Source organism: Parasteatoda tepidariorum, chromosome 5 (genome assembly GCF_043381705.1).
Source record: "Parasteatoda tepidariorum isolate YZ-2023 chromosome 5, CAS_Ptep_4.0, whole genome shotgun sequence".
NCBI classification, from domain to species: domain Eukaryota; kingdom Metazoa; phylum Arthropoda; class Arachnida; order Araneae; family Theridiidae; genus Parasteatoda; species Parasteatoda tepidariorum.
The window spans coordinates 66298595-66316985 of NC_092208.1; the positions used below are offsets into that span (position 1 = coordinate 66298595).

General features: G+C 28.3%; 1 protein-coding gene across 1 annotated transcript in view; it reads right to left on the minus strand.

Moving 5' to 3' along the window:
- Positions 1–18391, minus strand: part of LOC107441037 (nephrin) — a 342812-nt gene that overhangs the window by 36402 nt on the left and 288019 nt on the right. The window contains exon 16 of the mRNA XM_043050259.2: positions 17479–17790. Within this exon, the coding sequence (XP_042906193.1) occupies positions 17479–17790 (312 nt within the window). The remainder of the gene's footprint in view (positions 1–17478; positions 17791–18391) is intronic.

The following is an 18391-nucleotide window of genomic DNA, read 5'->3' on the forward strand; positions in this document are numbered from 1 at the left end:
TGGTTAGTGTGTACCTTACATAGATTTGAAGTAATAGAACAAAATGTTATGATTAAGTCTTAAATGAGTTAAAAATCTTTCAGAAAATATCATGGGGTTCAAAAAAATGTTCTAAAATGTGAGCATATATAGCGTTTCTTACAATAAAATATTTGTGAGACATTTCAAACATATCAGAAATTTCATAAATATTTCAAAAGGGTTTGCAGGATAAAGTGAATTTTTCATGTATTAGGGACTAAATAAAATTTATCCTGGGGATTATTGAAAACATTTTGAATCATACCATTTTTATTTATCTGAAACATAATATCAGCGTTTTGAGCTGTATGCCCATGTTTATTTTAATACTAAAATATTGAAAACTAAGCACATGTTTCATAAACTATAGTTTAATTTGGTATGTTCTAAAAAATATTCATTTTTCTAAATCTTATTCCTTTTTTAAATATCTTAGAAATATTTTGGAAAATATTTTTTATCCAAATGATTTATATATTAATTCAGAGATTTATAAATTTTTACCATTTTTCCGTATTTTTTATTGGAAACAAAAAAAAGCAAGTTGTGTTTAAAACCCGTATTTAGATATGTGAGCATTTTGCATTGTTCTACTTTACACTGAGAAAAAAATACATTGTCAAAACTGCTACCATACAGAAAATTTCTCCCATGCTTCTGGCTCTATGGGAACACCAGAAAGTTTGCTAAATTTTTATGAAATTGATGGGTTAAAATTAACAATAAATTGTGGATTTACTATATGTGATAACATTTTGTAAATATGATAACATTTCGTAATATTATCATGGTACCTTAGAACATGGTAAAGAAACAATTCAAAAGTTAACAGTTAAGGGGGTTTAAGTTTCGTATTACCTACTAAATACGTAGTGATAAGAAATGAAATTTTGAAAATTAAAATTTTCGATTAACAGCTGAAAAATTCCTAAATTAATTGTTTAAATATCTTATATTCTGGTTTTATTTACCGGAATTACGTTTTTTTTCTCCAGAAATGTCAATATTATACAGTATGGTATTTTTAGGAGATATATTTTCCTCGATGAAAAGGTAAGTTTTCAAGGTAAGTTTAAAAATTAAAGAAAAGTTAATAAAACTAAGTTAATTGAACTACTTGTATGAGATATAGAATTCCAAGCACCTGTAACAAAACATTGAAAATCTATTGAATACGAAGTTGAGTTAATTTCAGGCAACTTTTAAAGAAATTGTAATGTATAAAACTAATATATAAATTAACTTGTAAAGCTAGGGTAATTGTACTTTGAAATATTAGAGCAACGGAATCAGGTATATAAAAAAGTATATTGCAGTATTAAAGTTAAATAAAATATCAGTTAGTTATAATTTTAATTGATTGATATGATAACATCCTGAAGTAGTAGATGCAATAATGACACCAGAGAGTTACCAAGATCTTCTCTGTGTTCCAAAGTAAATTTTCCATAGTTTTAATTTAGTATTTTTGATGCAAACAGTGACGAGGAATTTAAAAATTTTACAGCAAATATTTTCGTACTGAGGAGAAAAAATTAATATTTTTAAGTTGCTGCCTGACATTTATTAACTGAATTTAAAATGCAGGATGAACTGAATTAAATGCAACTGAATTTAAAATGAAGAAATCAACATAAGAGTCATTTTTTATTATTCTTGCAGTAAAAATTCTTATAATGTACGTAGCAAAATACTTTAACCATTTTACTTAAAAAAAATGAACTGCTTTTAAAAAAAAGTCACTTACAGTATATTTCTAAAAGTAGTTACGTGCATGATAAGATGAATTTTTAATATAACAATTTTAAAAACAAATAAAAGTATTGATATCGACAGTAACACAACTATTTATTTTAATGTTCAGTTCAAGCTATAAATTGGCTTTAATTAATAAGGATTTAAATTTTTTATTCCAAAAGGAGTATTATATGAAATATAAATTATATATCTTGCAATACTCAGTTCTTTGTAAATAATAGCAATTAGATGCTAAGATTGACATATAACTCTTACTCGCATTAAAAATAATACCTTTATTTCTTGCCCCTTGTATTGACTACAGTTACATGGATTAAGTTCAATTTTTTGAGGGAAAAAAAAACGAAAAGGTTAAAAAGTTTATCCACACAGTTAGGATTTATCTTACTTGTAGTACACTTTGTGATAGAATTAATTAAACATTTTAAATCCGGGGATGAGGTAGGGGAGAGTGTGTGTAATGGAACACAGGCAATTAATTAGGGTTAGTCTTCATCTTTTTTTACTGAACTTCAGATCAATGATGATCATAGAGAATTAAATTTATACCAGGATTTAGTTTTTTTAAGCGTAAAACACTAGTATATGCATTATGAGCCATTTAAAAACTAATTTGTGTGTAAAGACTTCAACAACTTATTTTTATTTCATCAATTTTATTTTACCTACTAAGAACTTAAATAAAATATCGTCATTGATGTTATTGCTCTGCGTTTTGTGAGCAAAAAAGAACGAACTCTTTCTACTTATTTATTAGTTGTAAAAACAAAAGTGATTTCCTCAGTGTCTGTACTTTTCAAATTATAATGAAACATCGCTTTTACAGTTTTACACCCTTTAATTTATAGACAATATTGCTTTAACATTTTAACGCATACGTAATTAAATAATATAAACGATATATTAAAGTAATTAGTATGAAGAATAAGCATACTTTTTAGAACATATTTCTAAGTATCTTAACAGCAATTTTGAGAATCAAGTGGGACTAAAGAAAATAGTCCAATAGTTATATAATATTAGCGAAACGATGTTTATAATTACAATTATGTCAATAGTTACGTTTATAATAATTGTAATTATTTACGTTTATAATTACTCTTAATCTAATACTGATGGTTCATATTTCACCTTTTCAATGCATGCTTAAATCATGAATCTAGATACACTTCAATTTAAGTTTTTGAAAGTCATTGTATCTAGCATGGTGAAATCTAACTTTTTTAATCATGTTGATTGAAACTAAATTCTTTCATTAAATAATGGAAATTAAAGGGTTTCATTCAACAGAATATCTTGTGCTTCTTACAATTTTGCGAAACGGAAAATAAAACGTATTTTTTGCACATGAAATTCTCAACTTTTTATGAAACAATCATTTATAATTTTAGTCACTAATATTTTACATGTAGATGAGACGTACGATATCTTTTAAGATTTTAATGCAAAAATTATATATTAATGTTTTTAATGTGATTAGCAAACAATTTATCAGCACAATTAATATACAAATCTAAATTGATATTTTACAGTAAAATGTTTTTTGTATTTCTGACAAAATGAACTGCCTATTTATACAACACATAATTAAACACCATATTGATTTCAACAAGGTATTAATGTAATATTACGTAAGAAAAGCGCACTGCTTTAAATAAAAATCATTGCTTTCATCTGTAGCTTTCTGAACATCGTCGTAAATATTTTAATAATTAAGTTAAGACGAAACAGAAACGTGATGTAACTAGTTATTTTACTATGCGAAAGAATTTACACGTAAAATCATTATCCTTGCATAATACCTATGCACTGCATGTTATGAAATAATAAAAATCTACATCTAAATAAACAAAAGTGGAAGTAGGAAAATATTCATGTAGCATAAGAGGAAACAATGCAAGAGAGGGAAATATAGATATAACATTTTGAAGATGCAAGCTTTCCAAGCAAAATGAGAAGAATTCTTAATGTGACAGGAAATATGTGCCCATTTCAGGGAGATCCTGCATAAACAAAAGTACCAAAACACATAATATTGTTGCCATAAAGAATAGAAAAATATGAAAAACAAAGTGAATATCTTTATTATTTGGTTACTCTTTGGATGATATATAACACTTTTTTTCGTCTAAAAAAGAAAGAGAAATATTTACGCTAAAATATATATTAATAAACTAAGCTCTAAGTATATTAGCTTTCATTATAACCATTGTTGTTAAGGTTTTTATTTAATTTTTGCTAATGTTTATACTTTTCACTTAAACTTTAAATACGTTAAGTTTTTCAATTTTAAGATCCAATGTAAAAATATTTTGGATACAGAAGGAAAACAAATTAAGAAAATTTCGTTTTGAAAGTTAACTTTTTGGATAAATTCCTTTCAGAGATCTTAATTAGGCAAAACTTTTTTTTGTTTTCTGTTGTTAAAATCAGATTTCAATTATCAAATATTTTGTTGAAACATAATTGAAGAGCGTGTAATTTTAACTAATTAGTAATTACTGTTTATGTAATTACTATTTTTACTGTTTATTTTGTAATTACTATTAGAAAATAATAATTTGCTATTCTGTTTTATGAAATTTGAAAACTATTAATTTCAACTATTAGTTCTTGAATTAAAAAAGAGATCCTATGAAAATTTACTAAAGGTAATTTTTAGCGCCCTTCTAATCAGATTTCTAGCTAATGCAATCCGTTAATGTTTATGCCCTTAACTTAAACTTTGAATACGTTAAGTTTCTCAATTTTAAGATCGAATGCAAAAATATTTTGGATAAAGGTGGAAGACAAAGTTACGTGAATTTCGTTTTAAAAGTTAATTTTTTTAAAAATAAATTTCTTTAAGTTATCTTCATTAGGGAATATTTTTTGTTTTCTGTTGTTGATATCGGAATTCGTTTATCAAAATTTATGTCGAAACGTAGTTAAAGAAAGAGTCATTTTAACTATGTTTTTACTTTTGTAATTACTATTGGAAAATAATAACTTGCTTTTCTGTTTTTATGAAATGTAAATATTAAAAAAAATTAACTCTTAGATCATGAAGGAAAAATCCCATAAAAGTTTATTAAAGGTACTTTTAAGCGCCATTTTAATTAGATTTCTTGCAGAAATCTTACGATATTTCGAAGATGTTTTGACATTTAAAGAAAATTCGAAGAATCAATTTAAAATATAAATAACGGGAGAATGGATGTATTTGGCTAAATATTTAAGCTTATATTTTGGAGAATCAATTCTAAAGATTTACTGCAAGTATTCTCTAAAGAAAATAAATTGTATGCAATTAACTAAATTTAAAAAACGAACTATACATATTTAACAAAATCTGTAAATTATTGAACTGTTTAAAAAGTGGGCGGCCAAATACCGTCACAAAATCCTCACATTATATTGGTGGATTTGGTCACTCACAAAATTCTTTCCCAATTCTGTAATTTTGATTTGGATTTTTCAGTATGTAGGACAAGTTCAACATTCTTATTGCACTTTCCATTTCAAATTGCAGACTAAAGTCATGAATAATAAAATTAAAAAAGTTTCGTCAGTTTGGGAACAGATATATCGCTCATTTGCTGCAATAGCAGTACAACTAAAAAAATAATGTTTTGAGATAAGTCGGTTTAAAGTTTTCATTGCTAAAGAAAATGCATAAGAAATGCTTTAGTTTGCTTAAACGAAGTTTGCCTTTGAGTTGAGTTGAATTATGAGTTGCTGAGTATTGCTGCTGAAAGGAATGTGTATTTTCATATTTATACCTGTTCTTAGTCCAAACCGCGTGTTTTTTGAGCTGCGTCACTATTACAGCCCATGAACGATATGATATGTCATTGATAACAGTGTTATGAAATTGAATTATTCTTTTCGTTTTGTTGCAGCATACTTAAGCTTATGCTCCACTGATTTGATTTTTATCTCCTATACAGTACCTCAATGCGATTTTGGTTTTATTTCGACCCTAAATTAACAGTTTTACCAATTATTATGTAACCTCTGTTATGGAAAAATGCACACGGAGAAAAAATTCTGGTAAAATTACAGCACTGTATGGTAATGACATTTCAGGTAAAAAAATTCCATAATACTGTCATTAAAAACCAAAATATACGGTATTTAAATTATTCATTCAATAGTTTTTTTCCATTCATATGGTAAAAGAATGCATAGGAATATGGTAATACGCAGAATATGGTATATGGCAAAATTAATCATGTAAAATTTTCCGTGTTCCTGGCGCTTTTGGAAAAATTACTGATACAAATTGACGGTAAAATTGAAAAAATCGCAGGTATAATTGACAACAAAATATGATTTTATACTATGTGATAAAGTTTGGCAAATATGCTAATTTTTTTAATATTTTACTATGATACCTTAGAGTAGTGGTTCTCAAATGGTGTTTCCAGGAGCCCTAGGGTTCCGTGGAAGAGTAAAAAAGGGGTTCAGCATGCTAGTACTTCTTATAACAAGTAATGAGTTTTGAAAATTCTGATTATATTTAGATCCAACCTATATTCAATGATTCATTTAATATTTCAGTTGCCGGCATGGAATTACTTCAAATGGAATGCCAAAGAGATAGAAATGAAATTTTTAAAAAGAAAATGTATATTTAATAACGAAATATTGAACAAATTAGGAAAATAACAAACTTTTATAAAATGTTACATTAATTTCTCCTATCATGCTTTTCAAATCAAAATAAAATAGCTGAATTCCTTCATAATGAAATATTAAGGGATTTCCCTTACAACCATTTTAAACTTCTGTAGCAATTATTTTCAATTTCGGTTTCGAAATAAACCATAATTCAAATTTTATATTCGTTTGTGGCTTATTTTGTTTTATTCAAATTCATTACTAGACTAGACTAAAAAGTAAACTGCCAGACATAAACTTAATTTAAGATCATTAATCATAAAACGATAAAAAATCTTCCATCCTCTAAATAATTTAAAAATAAACTAGTCTTTATGGGTTATTGAGTTCATCGTTAGCTTAATGAACTTAATTCTTAAAGTCAGGGTTCCACAGAAGAAAGGTTGATATTTTAGGGTTCCGTGACCGAAAAAATATGAAACCTTAAGGCCTATTATAGAGCCCATTTATTGGTTAAATTTACTTTTTTGCTTGGTGCTTTTTACTAAAGATAGGATCGTAAGAGCTATAATTTCAAAAAATCAGAATTTCCGGAAAACCATTTCCATGTGAATGGAAAAATTACCAAGCGCACTCTTTAAATACTCGTATAATATAGTTTTTAAAAAAATAAATATGGTTTTTTTTAAATCAGAAATGCCATCATGATAATTTTGACATACTTTTTTTTCTCCGTGTTTTATAACAAGTCTGGCATATGACTCAATCCTAATCTCAGTATAACAATGTAGTATGTCTGGTTTATTTGGATCCTAAATCACAGAACTACATATATAACTCTGAACTACACATGGGAATTCTTTGCCATCCAGGAGGCCCTAAACATCTATAACAGGGGTTTCCAACTTACACGAGGCCGGGGGCTACAATTAAAAACACAAATCAAATGGAGGGGCTGCAACTTTATCAAAATTTTTTGTATGACTCTTTCATGTTTGAAGAAACATTCTGTGAGATTTTTACCAAGTTTTACAAAACAAAAGGATTGAATTACAAATTAAAATAAGAAGTAGATTTTTAAAAGTATTTAATCGTTATTAATAATATTCTTAAAAATATTAAATGAATAATAAAAAGTTGGGCTACAATAACTTCAATGCGCACCTATGTATTTAACAATTAATGTGCAACAGACATCTAATTGTTAAGATATAAAACTTTAAAAAGGTTGGTACTAAAACTTGCATTGTAGCACACAAAATATTCAATGAGAAAATTGAGGTTTGTCTGCTGCAACCACCAGAGAATAGATATCTACATTTAAATTTTACAAATGTGTGTGTCAATATTTTCGTCCAAAATGAGTGGTTTCAAAAAGTTANTTAAATTTTACAGAAGCGAAGAAATTAGGTTTTTATTAACGGGAAAATTATTTTAAACCCATACAGATTTTTCACGAAAATTGTCCAAAAAAATGATAACTAATATATTTTAGTTCGTGGGCCACAAAAAAAAAAGGCTTCGCGGACCGGATACGGCCCCCGGGCAGACAGTTGGAAACCCCTGATCTATAACAACCTTAAGGATACAGCAAAGTCAGGAGGATTAATTATCTTCAGTCACTCTAGGGCTGCCCTCCAAGCAATCCAACATGGTTTTTCGAGAATTACACGCAATATACTCGATGCTTTGGATCCAGCCAACCTACAAAATAAATACTGCGTCACCCAATAGATACCCGCAGATGTTGGCTTAGATGACAACGAGGCTGCTGTCGACTTAGGTAAAGAAGCAAGACAACTAAATGAGGATTTTTTTAAAAATTTACCATGCTTTGTGATATGAATTTAGTTTTAAAATCAAATTTCAAAATAGAGGTACTTTGTTTAAACATCATATCTGCATACTCAACACCAACAGAAAGCTTGCAAAATTCTAATAAGACTGAGAACTCGGCCCTTTAGGGTGTTGAGAATTCAGGAGAATGGAACCAGAACATGCACTAGCGGTAAAAACTGACATAACACCGAACTGGGACCTGATAATGTTTTCATCTGCCCTACTATATCGGCTGCAATACAGAAAATTAGAGATTGTCCAGAGGAGGACCTCTATGCGGACAATTGCTTGTATATCTGAGGCTGTGTAAGACCACCCACTGCACCACAAATGGACTGCATATGAACGCGACAACCAAGCAACCAACCATGATCTCTGATATTGAAAGCAGTGCAGAATTTTTTTTAACATTACCCTACTGTATGGTAATGACATTTCAGTTAAAGAAAATCCATAATATTGCATCTAAAACCAAAATATACGGTTACTAAGCCATTTTTTCAATAGTTTTTCTATTCATATGGTAACAGAATACGTATGAATACGGTAATACAGAGGCTACGCTATATAGATAAAAATAATATGTTATAATTACCAGATGCAAGATTTAAATACTTGCATATTTTGGTTTGCCAGAAATGTTACCACTATAAAGTTTGGTAATTTTGACAGATTTTTTTTCTCCGTGTAATATAACAAGTATAGCACATGACTCAATTCTTATCTCAGTATAATAATGTAGTGTGTCTGGTTCTATTTCGACCCTAATTTACCAAATTTTATTATGATATAACCTCTGATATTTAAAAAAATATGTACAGTAAATAAAAATCTGGTATATCTACCATACTGTATGGCAATGACATTTCAGGTTAAAACTTTTTATAGGCATTATAAACCATAATATACAATATTTAAATCATTCGTTCAATAGTTGTTTTGTTTATATGGTAAAGGAATACGCATGAATATAGTATATTTTAAAATTAATATAGCAAAATTTCCAAGTGTATTCTTTAAATACCCATATATTTTGGTTTCCAATAACAGAATTATATTTTGTCTCCTTTTTTTATCCAGAAATGTCATTATCATACAATAGGGTTGTGTTGACTGATTTTTTGTTTCTCCGTGTAATATAACAAGTCTGGCATATAATTCAATCCTCGTCTGAGTACAAGAAATCTGACGTATAAAGTGTGAAGCAAAGTGTAAGATTTGAATCCGCAAACTCTGTTTAAATTAAAACTTTTTCATTTGGATAATAATTTTTTTCTTCATTTGCTTCTATTACCTGAAATTACACTCAACTTTTTTGTTGTTACATTTGTTACTATTCTTAAAAAATTTGAAAAAAATATAGGGCAATATATGAATGGATAAAAATAATAAGATAAGAAAAATGTTGGAGAAAATAGTCACACTGAAAATACTATGATTTTGTTTTATTATGAAAATGGGTTTTGTTTCTGTTCCTTAAACTAATTGGTATCTTCGAATTTTCTCAGAAAATCGAACTCTAAGTTAATACTTAATTGCCATATATTTAAAACAAAACACTTTTTTATAGATTCAAAAAATCTCCGTTACATTTTGTTGAAGAAATATAACATGTTTCAAAATTATGAAAAATTAATCTTTCTTTAATTTTTTCCAAAAATAAATAGTCGAAAATAAATCTAGAAAAGAAGAAATTATTATTCTTTTCTCCCAAGAAGATAGTAATTAAGCTTCGAAAATGTCAGCTGCATTTTTGGAAAACACCTTTTTGATATACACTGTCAAACACTCAGTAAAAACTCATTTTACATCCTCTCTCAGGAATATAAAAATCACCCGCCATGTTGCCTTCTTCTTTCCGCCATGTTAAACATTGCCTTCGAAAAATTCCGAAAAGGGTAAAAGAAAAGATTAAATAAGTAACCGTAACATAAAAAAATAACAAATGAGACGAGGTGCGAAAGAAAGAAATAGGATAGAGAGCGAAGAAAACTGTGTTGTTCGGAAACATTTTCTCATTTTTTTTTTCTACTCGATCTCAGGTAATTTAAGTTTTTGCACTTTCTCTTTCCTGCCAAGGGAATAAAAGCAGAAATAAAAATATATTTCATGGACAACAACGCGTTCCATCTTTTTGTTTTGTGTCTTGGATGAGCCGTTTTTTTTTGTAACTTTTTGAATTTTTCTTACAGTTAAAGTGGTACGGAAGAGTTTATGTTTGTTTGGATATTATTTTTAGATATTATTTTCTATTATGCCCGCAAAACTCTTATATGTAGTTTAAGAATAGAATAACCTATTAATGCCCTGGTCGCAATTTGTCAGTTAATATTTTGCATATTTGTGCGTAAGTTTTTGCACTTTCTCTTTCCTGCGAAGGGAATAAAATCAGAAGTAGAAATATATTTCATGGACAGCAACGCGTTCCATCTTTTTTGTTTTGTCTCGTAACTTTTGGAATGTTTCTTTCAATTAAAGTGGCACGGAAAAGTTAACGTTTGTTCAGATATTATTTTTGGATATTATTTTCTATTACGCCAAAAAAACTCTTATATGTAGTTTAAGAATAGAATAGCCTATTAATACCCTAGTCGTAATTGGCTAGTTAATATTTGTATATAAGTTTTTAAGCTTTATAACTTTACTATTAATGAATTTTATAATTGTGTGCAAAAACGTTTCAATCCGCTTAAGAAGCTCTACAGATAAAACGAAATGCGCAAAAAGTAAAATTAACATTAAAGTGTCCAAACTTTGCAGCGCTATATTGACCAAACTGTAAGGACTATATTTCCCAGATTGCGGCTAACCCCTACATCGTGGGGGTCAGAAACCCGAATCCCTCGAAAAAAAAGCACGTTTATTCAGAGAAAATACGTTTTTGTATCAGATTTCGTAACTTAAAATATCGTCTGCTCTTATTAATTAGCATATTAGAAGTCACCCCCTTCGAGCCATTAAGATTGAGTTCTTAGACCGTGAAGATCCGATTATTTGATCAAAAGTTATTCAGGGTGGTTCGTGTTTTTTTGTTCACTGTACATTATTTTGTTCGTTAGTAATGAATGTCATGAAAGTAGATGAGAGATTGTTCAAAAAGTCCCAGATGAAGAATTTTTGAAAAAAAGTAAAATTTCAAGACGTAATGTATAATGTTAGAAAAAAATTAAAACTTTCAAAATTTGTGACATTCTAAGAAACATTGTGACATTCTTTTGTTTATTATTCTAAGTAACTAAGTTAAAAAGTAACTTTTTTAAAAAGTAAAATTAAAAAATTAATCGAAGAATTTTGCCTAAAATTATTTGTTTAATCTGAAACACATAAGTTATACAATTTTGGAACAAAGGCAATGCAAGATAAATTTAAAAAAAAAATTCAAAACAAATATATTAAGTATTAAGGCAATGCAATATTCCGAGAAAACCTTTAATAAATTTGCCTTTGCATTTACAAAAATATTTTTAATACATGAAATTTACTTAATTAATAAAAAAATCTCTAATTTATTATGAAAAATCATGTCTAAATAAGGTTTGAAAAATAAAGTGGCTAAATTTTGTACGAAATATTTGATACGTACTATCACTGAAAAATAGTTTAAGAAAAATAATGATTAAATTCTTTTATATCCGATATCTTCAGACATCAGACTAACCCTAAGAGGCTTTTTAATTTTTCTTTTGATACAACAAGAATTAGTTTTTTTTATCATCTCAGATTTAAAAACTTAATACTGATATTTAAAATTTAAAAAGCTGCGAGCCACCTACGCTGTTCAAGGCCAGTAGAAGTTGCATTAAAATATATTTTACTTTATAACCGTCGTTGAACAGGCAACCAAATTTAAAATTTTCGTCTACCAATATTCAACGTCATAGCCTGGTAATTTTTAACCAAATCCTGAAGACAAGGGAACTTCTGGGTACTGGGAGAAATTTGCCTTTGTAGAGGACTTTTTGATGGAAACCCGCATTTGTGTTGCATGAAGAAAGAAACCACGAAAATCTCCCACTGTTAGCCTGATAGCAAGGGGACTCAACGCATGATCCATCTACCACTGAGGCTATTTTACGCCAGCACTGTGGTCGATGAACGCCGGTTGTAGAATTCATATCGACCAGCCATTGCTGGGATTCGAGCCCGGTTCATATCATTGGGAGGAAGACTTTCTATCCCCTAAGCCACCACGGCTTGTTTTGAAATATAAAAAGTAATGAATGTAGATTATTTAACGGAATTAAATAACATATATCTGGAAAAAAAAGAAAATCTAAAAAGAAAACATTAAATACGCCAAATATCTCGATTAATTCAATAAAAAATTTATTTCGCTTTGAAATAATATTATACCTCACTACTGCATGACCTATCTAGAGATGTATAGGTTTTATTGCTTTATTAGAAGCCATTCTCTGGTTTTATCATCATAAAAGCTTCGCAAACGAGGTAGTAAATGATGCCACAAATCGAATTTGGTTCTGGTATCATACACTAGTGAAAATAGATGTCGATGCGACGACAATAAGTTGCCACGCAAGATAAAGAAAAGATAAGTACAATGTTAGAGTATCGCAAAAAACAAATAAAATAAAATAAAAGGTTTGCTTTAATGATATACAGTGAGTTTTAAACATACAGTAAAGCGAACTCTAAGATAAAATGCATAAAATTATTTTGCTTATATTTTTATAAATATTTAATTCCATTTTTTACTTGCTTATTGTTAAAATGATTAATCCATGAATATCTAACATAAGCAGAAATTTACGTTCTTGCACACGATACAAAAAGTTTTTCTGTTAAATTAAGAAGTGTTTTTCTTGTATTTTGCGTTTGTTTTATTTGAATACTTCAGAAATTATTTTTGAAGTGAATAATAAATTAATGACATCGATAAACAGAATGTTTAGAAAATTATTAAAGTCTCATTTTCAACGAAGCAGTCACATCGATGATAAAAATGATTGGAAAAAAACAATAATTTATTCAAGATTACAATTCATTGGGTTTAAGTTAATTGAATTTAATGAATAGTATAATAAGCATTGGAATATATAATTTCAATGCGCTAATTATGTATATTTTCTTCTATCATTGCAATTCTTGCATTTAATTACCTTTAGCAATTAAATATATTTGTTTAAAATTTAAAATTATAATCAATTAAAACACATTTTTTGTTTCGTTTTAGGTAATATTTAATATAAAAACTTGTAATGTTTTAAATTAAGCTTGGGGAGCTATTTACTTTATACTTGTGTTCATTTCTTTTATTTTTAAAATAAAAAATATTTAGAAAAAAACGTAGTTTAAAAAACTTTATTTTTATCTGTCTTTTCTAATCTGTTCATCTGGCCCATAAAATTTTTTCATCACAATAATCTGCAGTCGTAGTCCTCTAAAAATAAATCTAAAGTATATCTAAAAATTATCGTCCTTTTTAAAATATTAACATAAAACACTGCTTATAACTCTGATGGAACTATCTCACATTTCCGTTACACGGAGATTGAAACCACAAAAACCTCTTATGGTTCGTCCTATGCCATAGGTTCTCCAATCCATGATTCATTTATTACAGGAGGATATTTTTCGCCCGTACTGTAGCAACACCAACACCTGAATCGATTAGCCTTCATTGGAGCTCAATCTTGATTCACCTCAATGGAGTTGAGGGCACTATCCCCTGAGCCATCGCGACTTCTGGAACATCATCGTCGTAAATGGTTGAAAAGAAAATGGAAACACGGGCGTTGACTGTCATTAAAAAATTAAAATTTTATAATTTTATTTCACGTCTTTACAAACCAATTTGTTTATTTACAAAATCAACTTCCGTCAATAACTAATTTATTTACAAATTCAGCCATTTTTTCTCCAGTTCATTAACTTGCTAATTTCTTGATTTCTTGATTCAATCGAACCAAACTGAAATCAAAGTACTTTTGCGCGGGCAATAGTTAAACGGTGAAAAAAGATTTGGTTAATAAGTTGTAAGAATTGGAGGAGGGGTTGGAGAATTAGAATATTACAAACAGTTGTGCCGTGTCTTTGGCTTGGTTATCATTAAAGTTTATATGCTGTACAAGATAATTTTGAAAATTGACCAAGATGGTCGACTAAGGAAGTGGCTATTCTGTACATATTTTTAAATGTATAAAAGATTTTACTTATTTTTTAATAGTAATAAATATAATTTTAAGACATGGAGAAATAAAGAAAAATATACAAAAGCATTTCATTTTAATCTTGTATTTTTTCTTAAAATTTTTAATATTAATAGAATCTCTATCTATAAAAATTAAAACCTATATATTATTATGGCCATTGATGGAATATTTATTAATACTTACCGATATAGTATTTATTGATAAAGTTGTAGCTTTCATTCAAAAATAATTGGAAAAACGCCTTACTTAAACATAGGGAGATTTTAATAAAATGATTATTTTGCAGTAGTTTTAGATGATGAACGCGCAAGTGTAAAAATGAATTTCTAAAAAGGAATTAAGCTCGTAAATTAGAATTCGAGTTTTTATTTACTGTCGCCCGTGTTCCATGCATAATAATACTAAAAAAAGGACTTTTCATGCCCAAATCGTTTTATCACTGACTTCCAAACTATGCATTGACAGAGACACACTATAATAAAAAAAATTGACTTTATATNATTTCTTCTTTAAAAAAAAAAGAGGGTTATAGGCGTTGGGCCATAAGGTGGCTTTAAAAGCGACAAAGTATAAAAGTCCGCAGGATAAGGTACCATGGGATTTGACAAGTAAATCTACGACTTGTCCAAAGTTGCTGTGTACATTCATTTGTCAGATGTCACGTTTCTTTCGCACAGTTTTCCCCAATTGATTTGACAACTCCAGATACGTCGCTGGAAAAAAAACTGAATTTTCAATTTTTTTTTTCTTTTTCAGAATTCTTATTTTTCGAAATGACTGCAATTGACATTGTTTGAGAAAGATTTCCTGAAGAAGCAAGCCTATACTGAAGATAACAATATTTCAAGATTTTAGGAAGAAGGAAAATTGCGTATATTGTGAAATCATAAATTGATATTCCGCAGACAATTATTGATTAAACTAATACTGGATTCATTTTTAACAGTAATGTTGCTTCGAATACTAATAGCAAAATATTAGAATATATTTAATCAATTTATTACTTGCATACTTAAGAAGTTGGTATTAATTATTTTCCACTTTTTAATTATTTATTAGTATTATGTACTTTATAACACATTTATAACTTATTTACTATCAATTTATTTAATTTAACATTATACATATTTTTGATTTACTTATTATTGATTATTTACCTACTCATTATTTATTGGTTCAAAAATACAAATACAACTTAGGAATAAACCTTTATGCTTATTGTTTCATACAAGTTACGTCAACTTGAATGTTGTTTAATACGAATACATTTTAAGCACACAATTTCATCATTGTCTTAAAAAAAGTTTTTAAATTTTTCCAAGGTAGAATTTGTGAAAAGTAATATATCACACCTAAACGTAAGTAGAAGAAAATATAGCATAATATTAACAACTAAAGTAGACACGGGTCGTTCCACATAAATCTATGTAAAATTTAAAATTAATTTATCATTTAAAATTAAAATTATTAACAACGATTCGTTTAAATATTTTATCTTTAATAAAATAAAAGCTTTTCGGGAATCTCGACTCCCATTAGAAAATTCTTGAAACTCCAGACAACATTGTAAAAAATTCCAGATCAATTCACAGTGTAAAGTACCGGCACTTTGGGTGCTTTATACATAAATTCCATTTTACTGTAAAATCCATTTTCACCGTAAAATATTATACCGTAATTTATTACGATAATATTTATTTAATCAGAGTGAATCAGTGATTTTACTGTAATTATTACTGTTGAAATTACGGTATATCAGATTTTTTGCCATTTAGCATGTTTTAAAAATGAATTTTATGGTATAAAGTAGCGACACTGTGTGTGCCGATGCTTTTTATCGTAATTTGATCCGAAATATTTTACAGTGAAGATTGATAAAGACATTAATGAAAGATAAAATTACATAAAATATTAGAATATTATAGTTTATTAATTTGTTTCAGATTTTACAAAATAAAAAAAATATTTTCAGAGTCTTATCTAAGTTGTTTTATCCCTTTATTATTTAAATAACTTTGCATTCGGGTAAAAATTAAACTGGAACATTAATCGGTAAAGAAACTTGAGTGGCGAATATAGAGGCAGAAATCTCAGTTAAAGATTTAATTATAATATTTAAGTAATGAATTATAATAGCGCATGTAATAACTCATTAAAATAGGTTCTTCGGTGAATGGGAACTTTAATATTTGTAACTTGTACCCAAAAAATTTTGAAAAAAAAAAGCATTTATAAGTTATTCAAATTTTGTCACCATGCATACATTCAACATTAAAAGTATTTATGAAATAGCATTTTTCGCTGTAAAATGGTTCAACTTAGTATCAAAGGCTCTATTAATTGAAATAATTATAAATTTTGGGGAAAAATTCTGAGGGAATTGTTTCAAATCAACACTTCATTGAGTCTCTTACTTAGTTTATGACTTTTGCTAAAAATCCCATTAGTACAGCTTTTCTTACTTCAATTATCTCTATAGTTTTTAAAAAGAAAGACATCTTATAAATATGTGATTTTTTTGTAGAGTTTGAAACTTATATTTACAAATGTATAAAAGAATGTTGACAAATATTTCTTGCAAAATCTTCAATGCATTTTAATTAGTTTCAGCTTTTAATTAAAAACATCTTTGCTCATAGGAGATAAAAATTTTATGCCTAAATATCACTGTGTTGAATTTGATTAATGTACAGTTTAATAATATTGTTCATATAAAAATTTAATTAGTTTTTAATTTAAAAATATTTTTTGTATAATGGTGAGAGTAGTCTTTTGCCTGAATATCAATATTTATAAAATTTCATTATTATTTCTTTCGAAAACACTAGGCATAATATCGCTTTAAGATTATATATTAAACACTAGATATGCAAACATTCTAATATGAATTTAAGTCATTACAACCTGACAAATGATGGATTACATCAGATAATCGCATTAATCAAGTCTGTTACGACAAGTATCTATGCAGAAATATTTAATTCAACTAACATCCCCAACTCACAGGCCTATAAATATCTGATGATAGCTACTTTATTATCCATTGGCAGCCATATTTAATGAACTCAGCTATAAGACAACTCACCTCGACTCTTCAGGATGACGTGTAAATAATCGCTTCCCATTTCATTCGTGCCCCTGCATGTGTATCGTCCAAAGTCCTCTTCGTTCACATTGTTTACATAGAGAACACTCTCCCATGTGACCGCATCGATCTGGGATGTTCTCGTCGAATATTTATTACCAGACGGTGATTCAGTGATGTTGATGCCAGTCTCGTTGGACCAAGAAAATCTGACCATTGGTGCACCGACTGCCATACATCGAAGAAGAGAAGTTTCACCTCTTTCAGAAGCAACTTTCTGGAGACGTTTTGGAAGATAGATTTCAGGTTTAACTGAAAAATGATTAATAAATATGTTTACTATATTATATGGGATAGGCATTACATAAAAATTGTCATTAATGCACTCTCAGAAAGAAAACTCTTACTTTTGACGATTCAGCAATCCTTGATCAGTATTTTGTTAATTTTGAGAATCATTTCGTCGTAAAATAATGTGGTTTGCGACGAAATACGAACTTCTGTGACAAAAATGCTTCCTCAACTCGAAATATCAACGTTGCGCATTGTGGAAGATTATTGACTAGAATGACGAAACTAGAATTAATATATCAATTGCTTAGAAAATAATAGCCAGTAAGTAATAAAAATTAGAGCCAAAAATAAAACGGGCCACCCTGAATAACTTTTGATCTAATGATGGAATTTTTATGTTCCAGAATTGAATCTTAATGGTTTGAAGGGGTGACTTTAAATAGGTTAATTATTTAGTGCAGACGATGTTTTAACTTACGAAATCCGACACTAAAACGTACTTCTCTGAATAAACATACCGTTTTACAACAGATTCGGATTCGGGAAATATAGGTGGTAGAGGCAATCATTGAAATATCGTTCAAATAGTTTGGTCAGAAGAGTAGTTCAAAGTTAAGAA